At 51.2% G+C, this 13,263-nt stretch overlaps 1 protein-coding gene across 1 annotated transcript in view; it reads right to left on the bottom strand.

Moving 5' to 3' along the window:
- LAPTM4B (lysosomal protein transmembrane 4 beta) overlaps positions 1-4,782 on the bottom strand; it is a 71,676-nt gene extending 66,894 nt beyond the window's left edge. Inside the window, exon 1 of the mRNA XM_008255778.4 lies at positions 4,361-4,782. Within this exon, the coding sequence (XP_008254000.2) occupies positions 4,361-4,459 (99 nt within the window). The 5' untranslated portion in view covers positions 4,460-4,782. The remainder of the gene's footprint in view (positions 1-4,360) is intronic.
- Positions 4,783-13,263: the final 8,481 nt, after the last annotated feature.

The raw sequence follows: 13,263 nt of genomic DNA, 5'->3' as shown, positions 1-13,263 counted from the left end.
AGCTCTGTGCTGTGGCCTAGGAAAGCAGTGGAAGATGGCCCAAGTCCTTAGGCCCCTGTACCCACAAGGGAGACACGGAGGAAGCTCCAGGCTCCTGGCTTCGGATCAGCCCAGCTCCAGCTGTTGCAGCCATCTGGGGAGTAAACCACAGATGGAAGACCTTTCTCTCTCTCTCTGCCTCTGCCTCTCAAATAAATAAAAAAGTTACAGAAAGAGAGGGGAAGAGACAGATCTTCCATCTGCTCATTCACTCCCCAAATGGCCGCAACAGCAGGGCTGGGCCAAGCCAGAGCTAGGAGCCAGTATCTTCCTTCGGGTCTCCCATGTGGGTGTAGGAGCTCCAGCACTTGGGCCATCTTCTGCTGTTTTTCCAGGCTCATTAACAGAGAATTGGATCAGAAGTGGAGCAGCTGGGACTCAAACTGGCTCCCATATGGGATGCCAGCACTGCAGGCGGTAGCTTAACCCACTGAGCCACAGCATCAGCCCCAGCAAATTCTTAAACCCACACATTGCTCAAGGACTAACAATTCCACCCCTGGGTATTCACACAACAGAAATAAAAACACATCCACAAGAAGCCTTCTGCACAAATTTCAGAGCATCTGTATTCTAATAGTTCCAAACTGGAAGCAACCCAAATGTCTACCATCAGGCAAATGGATAAACAGATTGTGGTGTCCTCATGGAATAAAATAATACTCAGCAATAAAAAGGAACAAGCTATTGATATGCTCCCAAAACATGAATGAATCTAAAAGAAGCTACGCTATGTGAATGGAGCTGCACACCAACGTGCACATCATTCCATTCATACAAAAAGGCAAAAAAGCACCTGATGGACAGCATGGCCATGGGTGATGGAGATTAACAGGGCAGAAGCACAAGGAAATTTCTGGGGTTTGGGAAATGTTCTCTAGGGGTGTGGATAACATAAGCATTTGCAGTTATCAGCTCAGTGAATGGTACATTTAACATTTTGAATTTCACTGTATGAAAATTATGTCGCAATAAAAGGGAAAATAAACAAAAAAATCATCTCTAATATAAAAACCTGAAATCACGTTTATGGCAGGCCTGAAAAGAAACAAAAACACAACTTTTAAAGGTTAAAAAAGGAGGGAAACTGAACAGATTATATATGAAATGTATTTTTTATAACTTAAAAATTAAAAAAGACCAAACGAACATCTGAGACCACAAACTAACCATGAAACATAAGTAAATCACTAAGTTCTCTTATCCTTGGTTTTCTCATCTATCCAGCGGAAGTATGAAAATCAATCGCAGTGAGAACATGTAAAAATTCAGTTTATGTTGCTGCGTTGTGGTGCAGAGGGTTAAACCACCGCCTGCAAGGCCAGCATCCCATATGGACGCTGGTTCAAGTACTGGTTGCTCCACTTCTGATCCAGGTTTCTGCTAATGTGCCTGGGAAAGCAGTGGAAGATGGCCCTGCCACCCATATGGGAGACCCAAATGAAGCTCCTGGCTCCTGGCCAGCCCCAGGCCATTGTAGCCATCAGGGGAGTGAACCAGCAGATGGAAGATCGATCTCTCTCTCTCTCTCTCTCTCTCTCTCCCTTCTCCCTCCCTCTCTCCCTCTGTGTAACTCTGCCTTTCAAATAAACAAACCTTAAAAGAAAAACAAAACTGGGGCTGTCGCTGTGGGCTGTGGGCTGTGGCCGGGTAAAGCTGCCACCTGCAGTGCCTGCATCCCATATGGGCACTGCTTCCAGTCCTTGGTTCCAGTCCCAGCTGCTCCACTTCCTATCCAGCTCACTGTTGATGGATGTGCCTGGGAAAGCTAGGCAAGGTGGCCCAAGTACGTGGGCCCCTGCACTCACAGAGGAGACCCAGAAGAAGCTCCTGGCTCCTGGCTTCAAATCAACTCAATTGCGGCCATTTGGGGAGTGAACCAGGGATGGAGAAACCTTCTCCCACTCCTTTCCTCTCTCTCTCCCTCCCTCCCTCTCCCCCCCCCCCCACCAGGAGTGGAGGATCCCCTATCTCTCTTTCTCACCAACTCTGCCTTTCGAATAAATAAATAAATCATTTTTAATTGAAAACTTAAAAAAGTAAGATTATGCAAAGCATATAGTATAGTACTTGGCACACATAATTTTAGTAACTGGCACTGTTAACAAACAACAATTGGAAAAAGTACTTAAAAAGATCCCTTGGGATAGTCACTGCTGCTTGGGATGCCCACATGCTATGCTGGAGTGCTGGTCCTAGCTACTCCACATACAACCCAGCTTCCTGCTAATGTGCACCCTAGAAGTCAGGAGGTGATAGCTCAGGTACTTGGGTCCCTGCAGCCCTGGTGGGGAGACCTGGATTGAGTTCTGGTCTAACCCCAGCTATTGTGGGTGTTTAGAAAGTGAACAAGTGGATGAAAGATCTGTCTGCCTTTCAAATTAAAAAAAAAGATTAAAAAAAAAAAAAAGAAAATAACAAATAAATGTATTTATTAAAGGTAACAAATAAACAGTAAAGGCCTGAGGGGCTTTTTTAATAAAAAAAATTAAAAAAAAATGTTAAAAAAAAAAAAAAGAAAAGAAAGCTTTAAATGTTCGTGGAAATTGATATTTTATTTTAGATAATGGAAGTTTATTTAAAAGTATAAAGAAACTTTCTATCTAAAAAGAAGATAATAAAAGAAACAAATTGAAAACATAAAAACGAAATGGAAAAATGGAAGACAGGTTTCCACATACTGGGTTTACCTAAAGCAGCTTTCCTATTCACATCTCCAGAAAGCCTTCTGATTCTCTTGCAGAAGTGGTTGCAAATTTCCAAATGCTCTGCCCACCAGTAACTACTTCCCACAAAGAGCTGCTCACATAGTGGATGAAGCCTGCTGAGCACTCGCACCAATACTGTCTGCTTGGCTCCCGGCCAGCAACAGGCTCAAGCAGATTTATCTTTCCTGTAGATCATGTAGTACATTTGCCTAATGCAGTGCCCTAGATTTTACAAATTACATTCACTTACTTGCAAGTCTGCAGATCTGAAGGTTTTCAAGGAGGACACAGGGCATTTGTATAAAACAATCTGGCTCCAGCGCGGCAGCGCCGTTCTGAAGCCACCTACTCTCACTGCGCTATGATTTCACGTTTCTGTAAAGAATTCCTTGGCTCTCAGCAGAGTCAGGGTTGAGCCAATATGCTGATGTTCAATCTGCACTCACACTGCGCCGCAAGCACCCGCACATACCAAAGATGTGCTGCAAAGCTTTTAAGGCCAAAAATGTCTGTTGTGGGTCCATCATGGGCATTGAAACTACAAATAGCACAATAAACACGGGGGGGGGGCAGATTTGCTTAAAGTGGCACAAGGAGTCCACAATTCCACATAATTGATCACTATATATATGTGTGTGTGTATGAATATGTATGTATTAATATATAAAAAGACGGAAAACAAAAAGATCAAATACTAAACTCTGGCTCATGACCAAGGAGCTGAGAATGCGTCCTCCCCGAAAAGTTCAACTGTCTTTGTGGGGGACTCCCTGGTCACGCAGTGGTCCTCACTAACTCCACCACGACGTCACAGAACCTAGAATGCAGCGGCTTCGACCCCGGGTGGGTGCAGCCTAGGGGTGCCAACGATCCAAGCGGGGCGGCACAGGGCAGGACGCCACCGAGGCTCCTCAGGCCCCCGACAACCACGGCTCCCCACACTGAGAAGACCCTAAAACCTCGAGCCTCAGGGGCGGGGAGGGGGAGTGGGGCCACCCGTGGTGTCGGTCAGGAGAAGGAACGGAGATCACCGCTCCCAGGGCGGACCGAGGGAGGTGGGTGTGAAACCCCAGCCGACAGCAAGGGCTGTAAAACAAACCCATTCACAGCGGCCGGCGAGAGCCCCGCACCGTTAAACACCCGGCCCCAAGGCGCGCGGAAGGCGGGGACTGCGCGGCCAAGCCCGCAGGGCTGCACGCTGCACCCCAACCCGGCCGTGCCCCGCACCTCGTCCCCGGCTCCCGCACACGTAAACCGGACGAGCCGCAGCAGGAGGGGCAGGAAACGCGCGTGCCCCCAGGATCCCAGCTCCCGCCCCCACCGCTCCGGACTCCAGGCCCCTCCGGGCCCCCGGGTGCCTGGGGGCTGCCCCCGCGCACGCTCGCCAGGGGCATTAAGTTTCTAAGAATACAACTTTAGGCGGATGAGCGCCCGCGTCACCCAACCCCGAGGCCGACCCGGGCACGAACTTGGGGGCGTGGAAAGTAAGACGAGGGCTTAGGGCGAGGGCGCGGGCCGGGAACCTGGGGTGGGGGTCCCAGGGTCCCCAGCGCCCACCCGCCCGGCCAGGCCCAGCCCAGCAGGTGTGCGCCGCGGCCGCAGGCTGCGCTCACCAGGTACCAGACGCCGAGCAGGATGGTGCCGGTGCGGACATGGCAGCACAGGCAGCAGCTGTTGGAGTAGAACCGCGTCCAGGGCGCGACCATCTTCATTTTTCTGGCTGCGGGCGCAGTGGCGCCGAGTGCGCGCCCAAGTTTGCGAGAGCTTCGACCGCGTAGCCCTGGGCCCGCCGCGCCCCTCCGGCCCGCTCCGACGCCGCTCCGGCTCCCGACCCGCGCGCGCTCGCCCGCCTGGCTCCGCGATCCCCTCGAGAGCTCTGAGCGGCTGTCCCCGGCCGGACCCTACGCTCCGAAGGCGGCGGCGGCGGCGGCACGCGCGGGAGGGACGGGGGGCGGGGCGGCGCACGTGACCCGCGGCCGGGCCCGTGACGTCACCGCGGGCTCCGGCCAGCTGCGGCCGCTGCGGGCCCAGAGTAAACAAACCCAGGGTCCCTTCCTCCTGCGCGCGCCCGGGCGGCCGCCCGCGGGGGAGTTCCGGGCCTTCCCCTCCGCCCCCTGGCCATTGGTGCGACTTCGTCACGCGACCCAGATTGTTTCGCAGTGTAGACAGCGGTGCTTCCCCGCCTCCTGCTGCCTCCCTCGGATAATCCCCTGGGTACCCCTCGGTGGGGACCGCGCGAGCCGCGGGAGCGGAAGCTGCGCGCTGGGATTGCAGCCAGCTGCAGCGCTTTGAACCGGCGTCCGGTCCGCTGCTAGCTGTTTATCTCCTTTTCCCAGCCCCGTTGGCGTTCCCAGAAAATAGGATGTGTGTCGAGGTCGTGCTCCCCCGTGCCTCGGCTGGCCTTGTTCCCCATGCCTGTTGCATGGGTCATCATGCCGATGACCGACGTGGCACGGCTCCTGGAGAGAGCCTGAGACGCGCAGGGCTGGGCGGGGGATGTTGGCCTTGAGTGAGGGCCCGGGTCCGAGGTTGGCCCCCTGCCGCTGTGTAAGCCGAGGGTCGCAGGAACCTCCGATAAGGGGCACTGGAGAAGGTTTTATTTCGGATTTGGACAAGTTTCATGGCCCAGGACGAGTTGGTTTCACAAGGCTGCAAAGCTGCCGCCTTGGTTTTAACCGAATTAGGCGCCTTCCCAGAGAAATGCCCTTAATCAGACACGATAAGTCACGGGGCCGCGGGAGTTGGGCAGTTTAGGTTTGTTTTCTCACTACAAAGTTCTGTTTTCTTTCACATTAGAGATGAGTTCCTCCCCCACCCCGTCTTCCATTTAATATTTAATTATGCCTACAGTTGCTTGTCGCCAGATAGGGGCACCTGTTAGTGTGCAGTGGACATGTCAGAATGAAGAATATTGCCTTACAATTTCAAGCTACAAGCAAGTTCCAGGAGCTACCGCCCCGTTTTCCTTCCCCACCAGCGTTTCAGATTCATTAGCCACATGCCATGCATTCAAGGGAATTTTTCTGTCTCAGGGGAACTCACTATTCAGGATCTGCCAAATTGCTCTGAATGACAAGCATAAGGGAAACGAAACCTAGCTGCGGCGAGAGGTGGAGAGAAATCGTATGTGTGCAGATGAAGTTTACTGAAAAGATGTTGCTGTCGCTGTCCTTGGAGTCCTGTTGATCCGGAGGGAGGAGGGTGCCAGGATCAGCCTGCAGGGCTTCCTCACAGCTGGGGCCTGCTATTGGCAATAAAGGCATTGGCAGGCAGTCAGTGATGTCCTGACTGCTCCACTTCTGGATCCAGCTCCCTGCTAAGGGCCTGGGAAAGCAGCAGCAGATGGCCCAAGTGCTTGGGTCCCTGCACCCACGTGGGACACCCGGATGAAGCTCCTGGCTCCTGATTCACCTTGCCCCAGCCCTGGCCGTTGTGGCCATTTGGAGAGTGAACTAGCAGATGGAAGATCACTCTCTCTGTAACTTTGACTTTCAAATAAATAAAGATAAATCTTTAAAGAAAATAAATAAAGTCATTGGGAAAAGTCACCTTGTTTTCAGACCTAGGAGCCTGAGCTGGGGGTGGGGGGCACACTTGCTCCCCCTCTTCTAGCACAGGATTGTGCCTGAGTGAATGTTGACAGAGGAGCACCACACGCTGATAAATCTTGGAGTACTTTACTGCCAGCAGCAGAGAGTGGGCTCATGCCCCAAAAAACTCTCGGCCCTGAAACACAAAACAACAGGATTTATAAAGGCAAAAAACACAAAAACAGGAAGGGGAATATGCGGTTACTGGGGTCAAGCTGACCTAAAGTACATGCGAAACTAATATCAATTAGAATCTGAACAATACCAGTTATAATCTTAACAATTTCAATTATAATCTTGACATCAATCCAGATATTGGACTAAATCATATGTGGGCCATAGACAAATTGCAATCTTATTAACCCAGGTGTAGCCTATCTGTTTTTAAGCTTGAGCAATCATGCGAGGGGTTTCTATGCCTTGCCAAGTGTGATGCAGGTTGCCAAGTGTGATGTAGGAGACTGCTGTTGTCTGAGTGTTGAAGATCAGCGTTTCAGACCAGAATCTCACGGTGGGGGCATGCTTTCTCAAGATGGAGTCGCAGGTGCTCCAAAAGGGAGTCCCTACTGTCAAAGTGTTACTTCAAAAGGATGCAGCCTCTATGCCATGGTCAGGTTGGCCTGCAGCTCACTCCTACTGCTCCCCCACTCATCACTCTTTCCATGGTACCTTCTTTTCCCAGTGTAGACACTTCTCACCTCTAGCTCTTTTAAGACTTAAAACCTCTTTGGCGCCCAGGCCCTTTCCCGTGTGTGTGTGTGTTTAAACATTTATATATTTATCTGAAAGGCAGAATTATAGAGGCAGAGAGAGAGAGAGAGATCTTCCATCCGCTGGTTCACTCCCCAATTGGCCACCATGGCCAGAGCTGGGCCAATCTGAAGCTGGGAGCCAAGAACTGGGTCTCCCATGCAGGTGCAGGGGTCCAAGGACTTAGACCATCGCTCACTGCCTTTCCAGGCTATAGCAGAGAGCTGAATCAGAAGTGGACCAGCTGGGATGCTAACCGGCACCCACATGGATGCCAGTGCCTCAGGTGGCGGCTTTACCCACTATGCCACAGCGCCAGCCCCCTTTTCCTTGTCTTAATTTCCAATTTTTTCCCCTTCACCCACACCTCACAAGTTCGGGTGTTTTCCAGCAAGTTGGGTGAAATTCTTTCCATGATGCAAAGCCACTCTGTTTCTTTCCTCCCTCACATTCCTTCTTTCCTATGACTAAGTGTGTTTCAATATATCTGTGAAAGAGGCACATGGCCCCGTGTTAACTTTGGATGCCTCTCTGTGTGAGCCATAAGGCTACAACGGTGAGTTGGTAACAGCCCGCCCCTGCTCTCCAAGTTGCTTCGTCTTGTCTGGAGGCAATAATGCACTATGATGTTAGTCTGAATGTGTGTTGAACATGTCAAAAGCAAGCCATGAGGGGGAAAGCAGAGAGGGGTTGGTTGCATTAATACTGTGAGGAGTTAGCATTTCCAGGGCCTGCCTTGTGAAAGGGGATTAGACCAGGAAAGGTGCAGGGAGAGACACTTGCTCCAAGAATGAGAGCATCCTTGAGCTAGGGAAGGTCTGGGCCTTTGATGTGGGCAAGGAGAGATTGCAGGGCCCCTCCAAATGCTGAGAAGTTCAGAGCGCAAGTTTTCCAGGAAAGAAAAATGGAAGGCCGTGTCTTCCCTAGACGTGTTGGAAAAGAAGATTACGTGCCTACGCGCAGGGTGCAGCCAAATGCCCTCTGCAACGAGGAATGTACTGCTCATTCCCAGATAAGACAAAAGAGCCGGAGAGGCCCCCCAGACAATCTCCTGGTAAGCCACCGACCCATTCTTTCCTTCATCCATCACCCAGTGGATAAGAACTTACTGGGCCGGCGCTGAGGCTCACTTGGCTAATCCTCCGCCTGCGGTGCCGGCACCCCAGGTTCTAGTCCCGGTTGGAGGACAGGATTCTGTCCTGGTTGCTCTTCCATTCCAGCTCTCTGCTGTGGAGGATGGCCCAAGTGCTTGGGCCCTGCACCTACATGGGAGACCAGGAGGAAGCACCTGGCTCCTGCCTTCGAATCGGCACAGCTCTGGCCATAGCGCGCCGGCCGTAGCCGCCATTTAGGGGAGTGAACCAATGGAAAGGAAGACCTTTCTCTCTGTCTCTCTCTCAAGCTGTCTAACTCTGCCTGTCAAAAAAAAAAAAAAAAAAAAAAACTTCCTGAGCAACTTCTTGGAGCTCAGCATGAAGACCGAGAAACAGACAATAACATAGCAGTAAGCTAAGAGCCAGGATATGTTCAGTGCAGGTACAGTGACAGCCTGTGTCTCCGCCCTGGGAAAATCGGGTAGGGCTTCCCAGAGGTAGTGACATCTAAGTGCAGGCTTGCAGGTTAAGTCGGAGTTGGCTAGGGAAAGTGAGACAGAAGTTCACCCCAGGGCACGATGGAAGCAGGAAGCAGCAGGCAGGCCTCCAAGTTCAGAACCTGCAAGTTGTATGAATATTTTCAGGGGAGGGGGCCAAAGTTGAGCAAAAGGAAGGTAAGGCAGTTTTCGGGGTGTCGGGATGGGTGGGGGGTAAGAGAAGATGAGAAGCTTTTCATGCCAAGCCATACCAAGATATTAGAAATCTGTTTCCTGAAGAAAACAGGCAACTGCAGAACAACTCAAGGTTGCGGAACAAACGTCACAGGCAGGACCAGCTATGTCATTTGTGGGGACCAGTGCAAAATACACCAGTGGAGCCTCTTGCTTAGAGCTATGAAGATGGGGGCTGGCTCTGTGGCATGGCAGGTAAAGCTGCTACCTGCAATGCCAGCATCCCATATGGGCACCGGTTCGGGTCCTAGTTGCTCCGCTTCCAATCCAGCTCCCTGCTAATGTGCCTGGGAAAGCAGCAGAGGATGGCCCAAGAGCTTGGGTCCCTGCACCCATGTGGGAGACCCGGAAGAAGCCTCTGACTTCTGCCTTACCCAGCCCTGACTATCATGACCATCTGGGAAGTGAACTAGCAGATGGAAGATCTGTCTCTCCCTGTCTCTCTGTAACTCATTTAAATAAATAAATAAATCTTTAGGGAAGGGGCCAATGCTGTGGTGTAGCAGGTAAAGCCTCTGCCTGCAGTGCCGGCATCCCGGGCATCCCACATAGGCACCAGTTTGAGTCCTGACTGCTCCACTTCCAATCCAGCTCTCTGCTATGGCCTGGGAAAACAGTAGAAGATGGCCCAAGTCCTTGGGCCCCTGCTCCCACATGGGAGACCTGGAGGAAGCTCCTGGCTCCTGCCTTGGGATTGGCGCAGCTCCAACTGGCACTTGTGGACGGTTGGGGAGTGAACCAACAGATGGAAGACCTCTCTCTCTCTCTCTCTCTCTCTCTCTCTGCCTCTCCTTCTCTCTGTGTGTAACTCTGAATTTCAAATAAATAAATAAATCTTTTTACAAAATAAATATTTAGGGAGAAAAAAACTGTGAAGACAGCAGCAACAGAATATTAAACCAAGGGCAGGGCACCCACTCCTGCCTAGGCCACCCACCCATGGAGCTGGCCCTAAAGATGGGCCTCCTATCTCTGTTAGAAATTCAACACAAAATGAAACAAAACCCGCTGGGAGAGCTGCCTGGCTGTCTGTCAGATATGGAGTGGCGGCTTCCTGGAGGCTGTGATAGATGCTGGTGCTACAGGAGTGTGTGCCCGGTGACTCATCCAGGAGTCTGCCAGGGGTCTCGGGAGTCAGGCCTATGAAGGTCAGCCTGGCTCCGTCCCTGAATGGCAGCCAAGGGCAAGTCAAACCCCCTGATGGATGCGAGCTCAGAGACCCGCAGAATTAATCACACATTCATTACAGCTCGCCTCTGGGGGCTGGTCAGGTTCTGGCCTGGCAGTTGTGGGGCAGAATGCATCATGCCCACCTCCAAGAACTCACAAAGTAAAAGAAGACGACGGGCCGGCTGAGTCACCCATGGTAGGCAGTGTGGCTGACAGCAAAGCGACAAAGAGTGCTGACCAACAGCGGCGACCATCCAGCGCTCGGCCCAGCTCATGAATGGTTAAAAATTTGGAGCACAATCAAGTACATCTGAACCAGGCAGAGCCCATCAGGCAAATAGAAACCATTCTGGCTATTTCAAACAGAGGGAAGGTAACATCGGCAATTGGTCACTGTGATAAAATAGTGTGCAATTGCCATCTTGACCCAGTTTTGAAGTCAAGGCTACAAACATTGAGTTTCACCAGCTGACTGCTTCCCTCATTGGACTTTTTTTTTTTTTTTTTTTTTTTTGACAGGCAGAGTGGACAGAGAGAGAGAGAGACAGAGACAAAGGTCTTCCTTCGCCGTTGGTTCACCCTCCAATGGCCACCGCAGCCGGTGCGCTGCGACCAGCACACCTCGCTGATCCGAAGGCAGGAGCCAGGTGCTTCTCCTGGTCTCCCATGGGGTGCAGGGCCCAAACACTTGGGCCATCCTCCACTGCACTCCCTGGCCACAGCAGAGAGCTGGCCTGGAAGAGGGACAACTGGGACAGAATTCGGTGCCCCGACTGGGACTAGAACCCAGTGTGCCGGCGCCGCAAGGCAGAGGATTAGCCTACTGAGCCACAGCGCCGGCCCCTCATTGGACTTTAATGTGCCTGAACTACAAGTACCACACGTACCCAAAGCCAGACACCCCAGATGCCTAACACTCAGCGCTGGTCCCTTAATCAGGGGTCCAAAAAAGTACTACAAATATCCAGTCCCTAAGAAGCCCATGCATTTGTGGCACAGTGGGTAAAAGCTCTACCTGTAATGCTGGCATTCCATATGGGCACTGGTTCCTTTCTGGGCTGCTTCACTACCAATCGAGCCATCTGCTAATGACTTGGGAAAGCAGTGGAAGATGGCCCAAGTGCTTGGGCCCCTGCACCCATGTGGGAGACCCAGAAGAAGCTCCTGGCTCCTGGCTTCAGGTCCGCCCAGCCCCAGCCGTTGTGGCCACTTGGGGAGTGAACCAGGGGATGAGAGACCTCGCTTTCTCTGTAACTCTGCCTCTTAAATAAATAAATAAGTAAATAAATAAATAAGAAGAAGAAGCAGCAGCTCATGAAACCCATCTCCCCACACCCTGCCCGCCTCCAGTTGCTGGCTGTGGAGTCCCCGTCCTGGGTGTAACCCCACTGGGGCTGGGGCCCTGTTGAGCAGCCTCCTCCACTGGAGCTGTGACCAAGATATCTGCCTGTCATCTGCTGTGTTGTGTCCCACGAGCCAAAGACTGCGTCTAGGGGAGCATGTGTCCTAGCAGTTAGCATACTGCATCCCACATCCGAGCGCCTGGGTTGGAGCCCTGCCTCTGGCTCCTCCTTCAGCCTGGGAGGCAGTGGCAGAAGCTCAAGTAACCAAAGCCCTTGCCACCCTGTGCGGGAGACCTGGGCTGAGTGCCCGCCTCCCAGCCTCCGCCTGGCTCGGTCCCAAGCATTATGGGTATCTGCAGGGTGAAACAGTCCGGGGGAGCTCTCTGTGTCCCTGTGCCTCTTGGGGTGGGGGTGGGGGAATGAAAAAGGAGACTCTTTAAATGTTATACCATAGTGTGATAGGGACCTTCTGGAAAGAGACGAAGAGAAGGGCCGTATCTGCTTGCTTGTAACTGTTTCAACGTCTGCTTGTCAGCACGGTGCGATGGTGCTGGCCAGTGCCAGCCAGCATATAGCTCACTATGTGTGGGGAAGAAATATTAGGTCTGTTAAGAGAAACTAGTTCAACGTTATCAGTAACTATGCACACATGAGTAGTCTTACATCTATTCCTACGTAGCATTAGAATAGCCAGTCAAAATATATGTATCCGTATAATGGAGAAAAAAAAAAAAAACTAAAAGGTATGTAAGAAAATGCCCATTTGTTCAGGGCCCAGTCCTTTTGGATAGGAATCCAACTGAGCCTTATGCTCAAGTCATAATAAAGATTGCTCTCTAAGGGTCTGTTGCAGTGGCAAAGCAGGTAAAGCAACTGCCTATAGTGCTGGCATCCCATATGGGTGCCAGTTCAAGTCCCAGCTGTTCCTCTTCCAATCCAGCTCTTCACCATGGCCTGGGAAAGCAGTAGAAGATGGCCCAAGTCTTTGGGCCACTGTACCCACATGGGAGACCTGGAAGAAGCTCCTGGCTCCTGGATTCGGATCGGTGCAGCTCCGACTGTTGTGGACAATTGAAGAGTGAACCAGTAGATGGAAGATATTCTCTCTCTCTCTCTCTCTCTTTCTCTGCTTCTCCTCCTCTTTATGTGTAACTCTGACTTTCAAATAAATAAATAAATCTTTAAAAATAGCCCCCAACATTTAAATGTATGTTTTGATGATATTGCTGTCACTTTCTGCAAGTTCCTTTTTTTCTTAAAGATTTATTTATTTATTTGAAATGCAGAGTTAGAGAGAAAGAGCTATATGGAGACAGAAAGAGAGTGAGAGAAAGAACATTTTATCTGTTGGTTCACTTCCCAAATGGCCTCAACCACTGGGCCTGGGCCAAGCCAAAGCCAGGAGCCAGGAGCCAGGAGCCAGGAACTCCATCCAGGTCTCCCATGTGGGTGCAGAGGCCCAAGAACTTGGGCCATCTTCTGCTACTTTCTCAGGAGCATTAACAGTGAGTTAGATCAGAAGCAGAGCAGCCAGGACTCAAACTGGCACCCATAACTGAAGTTTTTCAATGTATTTCCTTCAGAAGTGAGCCAGCCAATTAGCTCAAGGTGTTGGGGAATCTTTGATTGAGATCCCCACAGCTCTTGGCATACCCAAAGAATCTTCTGGAGCATGTTAGGTTTATGAGACCTACGAGTCTTATGACTCATATCAGCACTTTAATTTCCCACTCTCCATCCATGGTTATAAATTAACAAAGGGCTAAAATGCAATAAAATACTTAAAAGCGTGCACAAATAATTCCTTAAGAAGGCAACACCTCAGACACTGGCAGAAT

This window comes from Oryctolagus cuniculus, chromosome 6, assembly GCF_964237555.1.
Source record: "Oryctolagus cuniculus chromosome 6, mOryCun1.1, whole genome shotgun sequence".
Classification (NCBI taxonomy): domain Eukaryota; kingdom Metazoa; phylum Chordata; class Mammalia; order Lagomorpha; family Leporidae; genus Oryctolagus; species Oryctolagus cuniculus.
The sequence above is the reverse complement of the archived record's forward strand: the minus strand, read 5'-3'. Positions and strand labels throughout refer to the sequence as shown.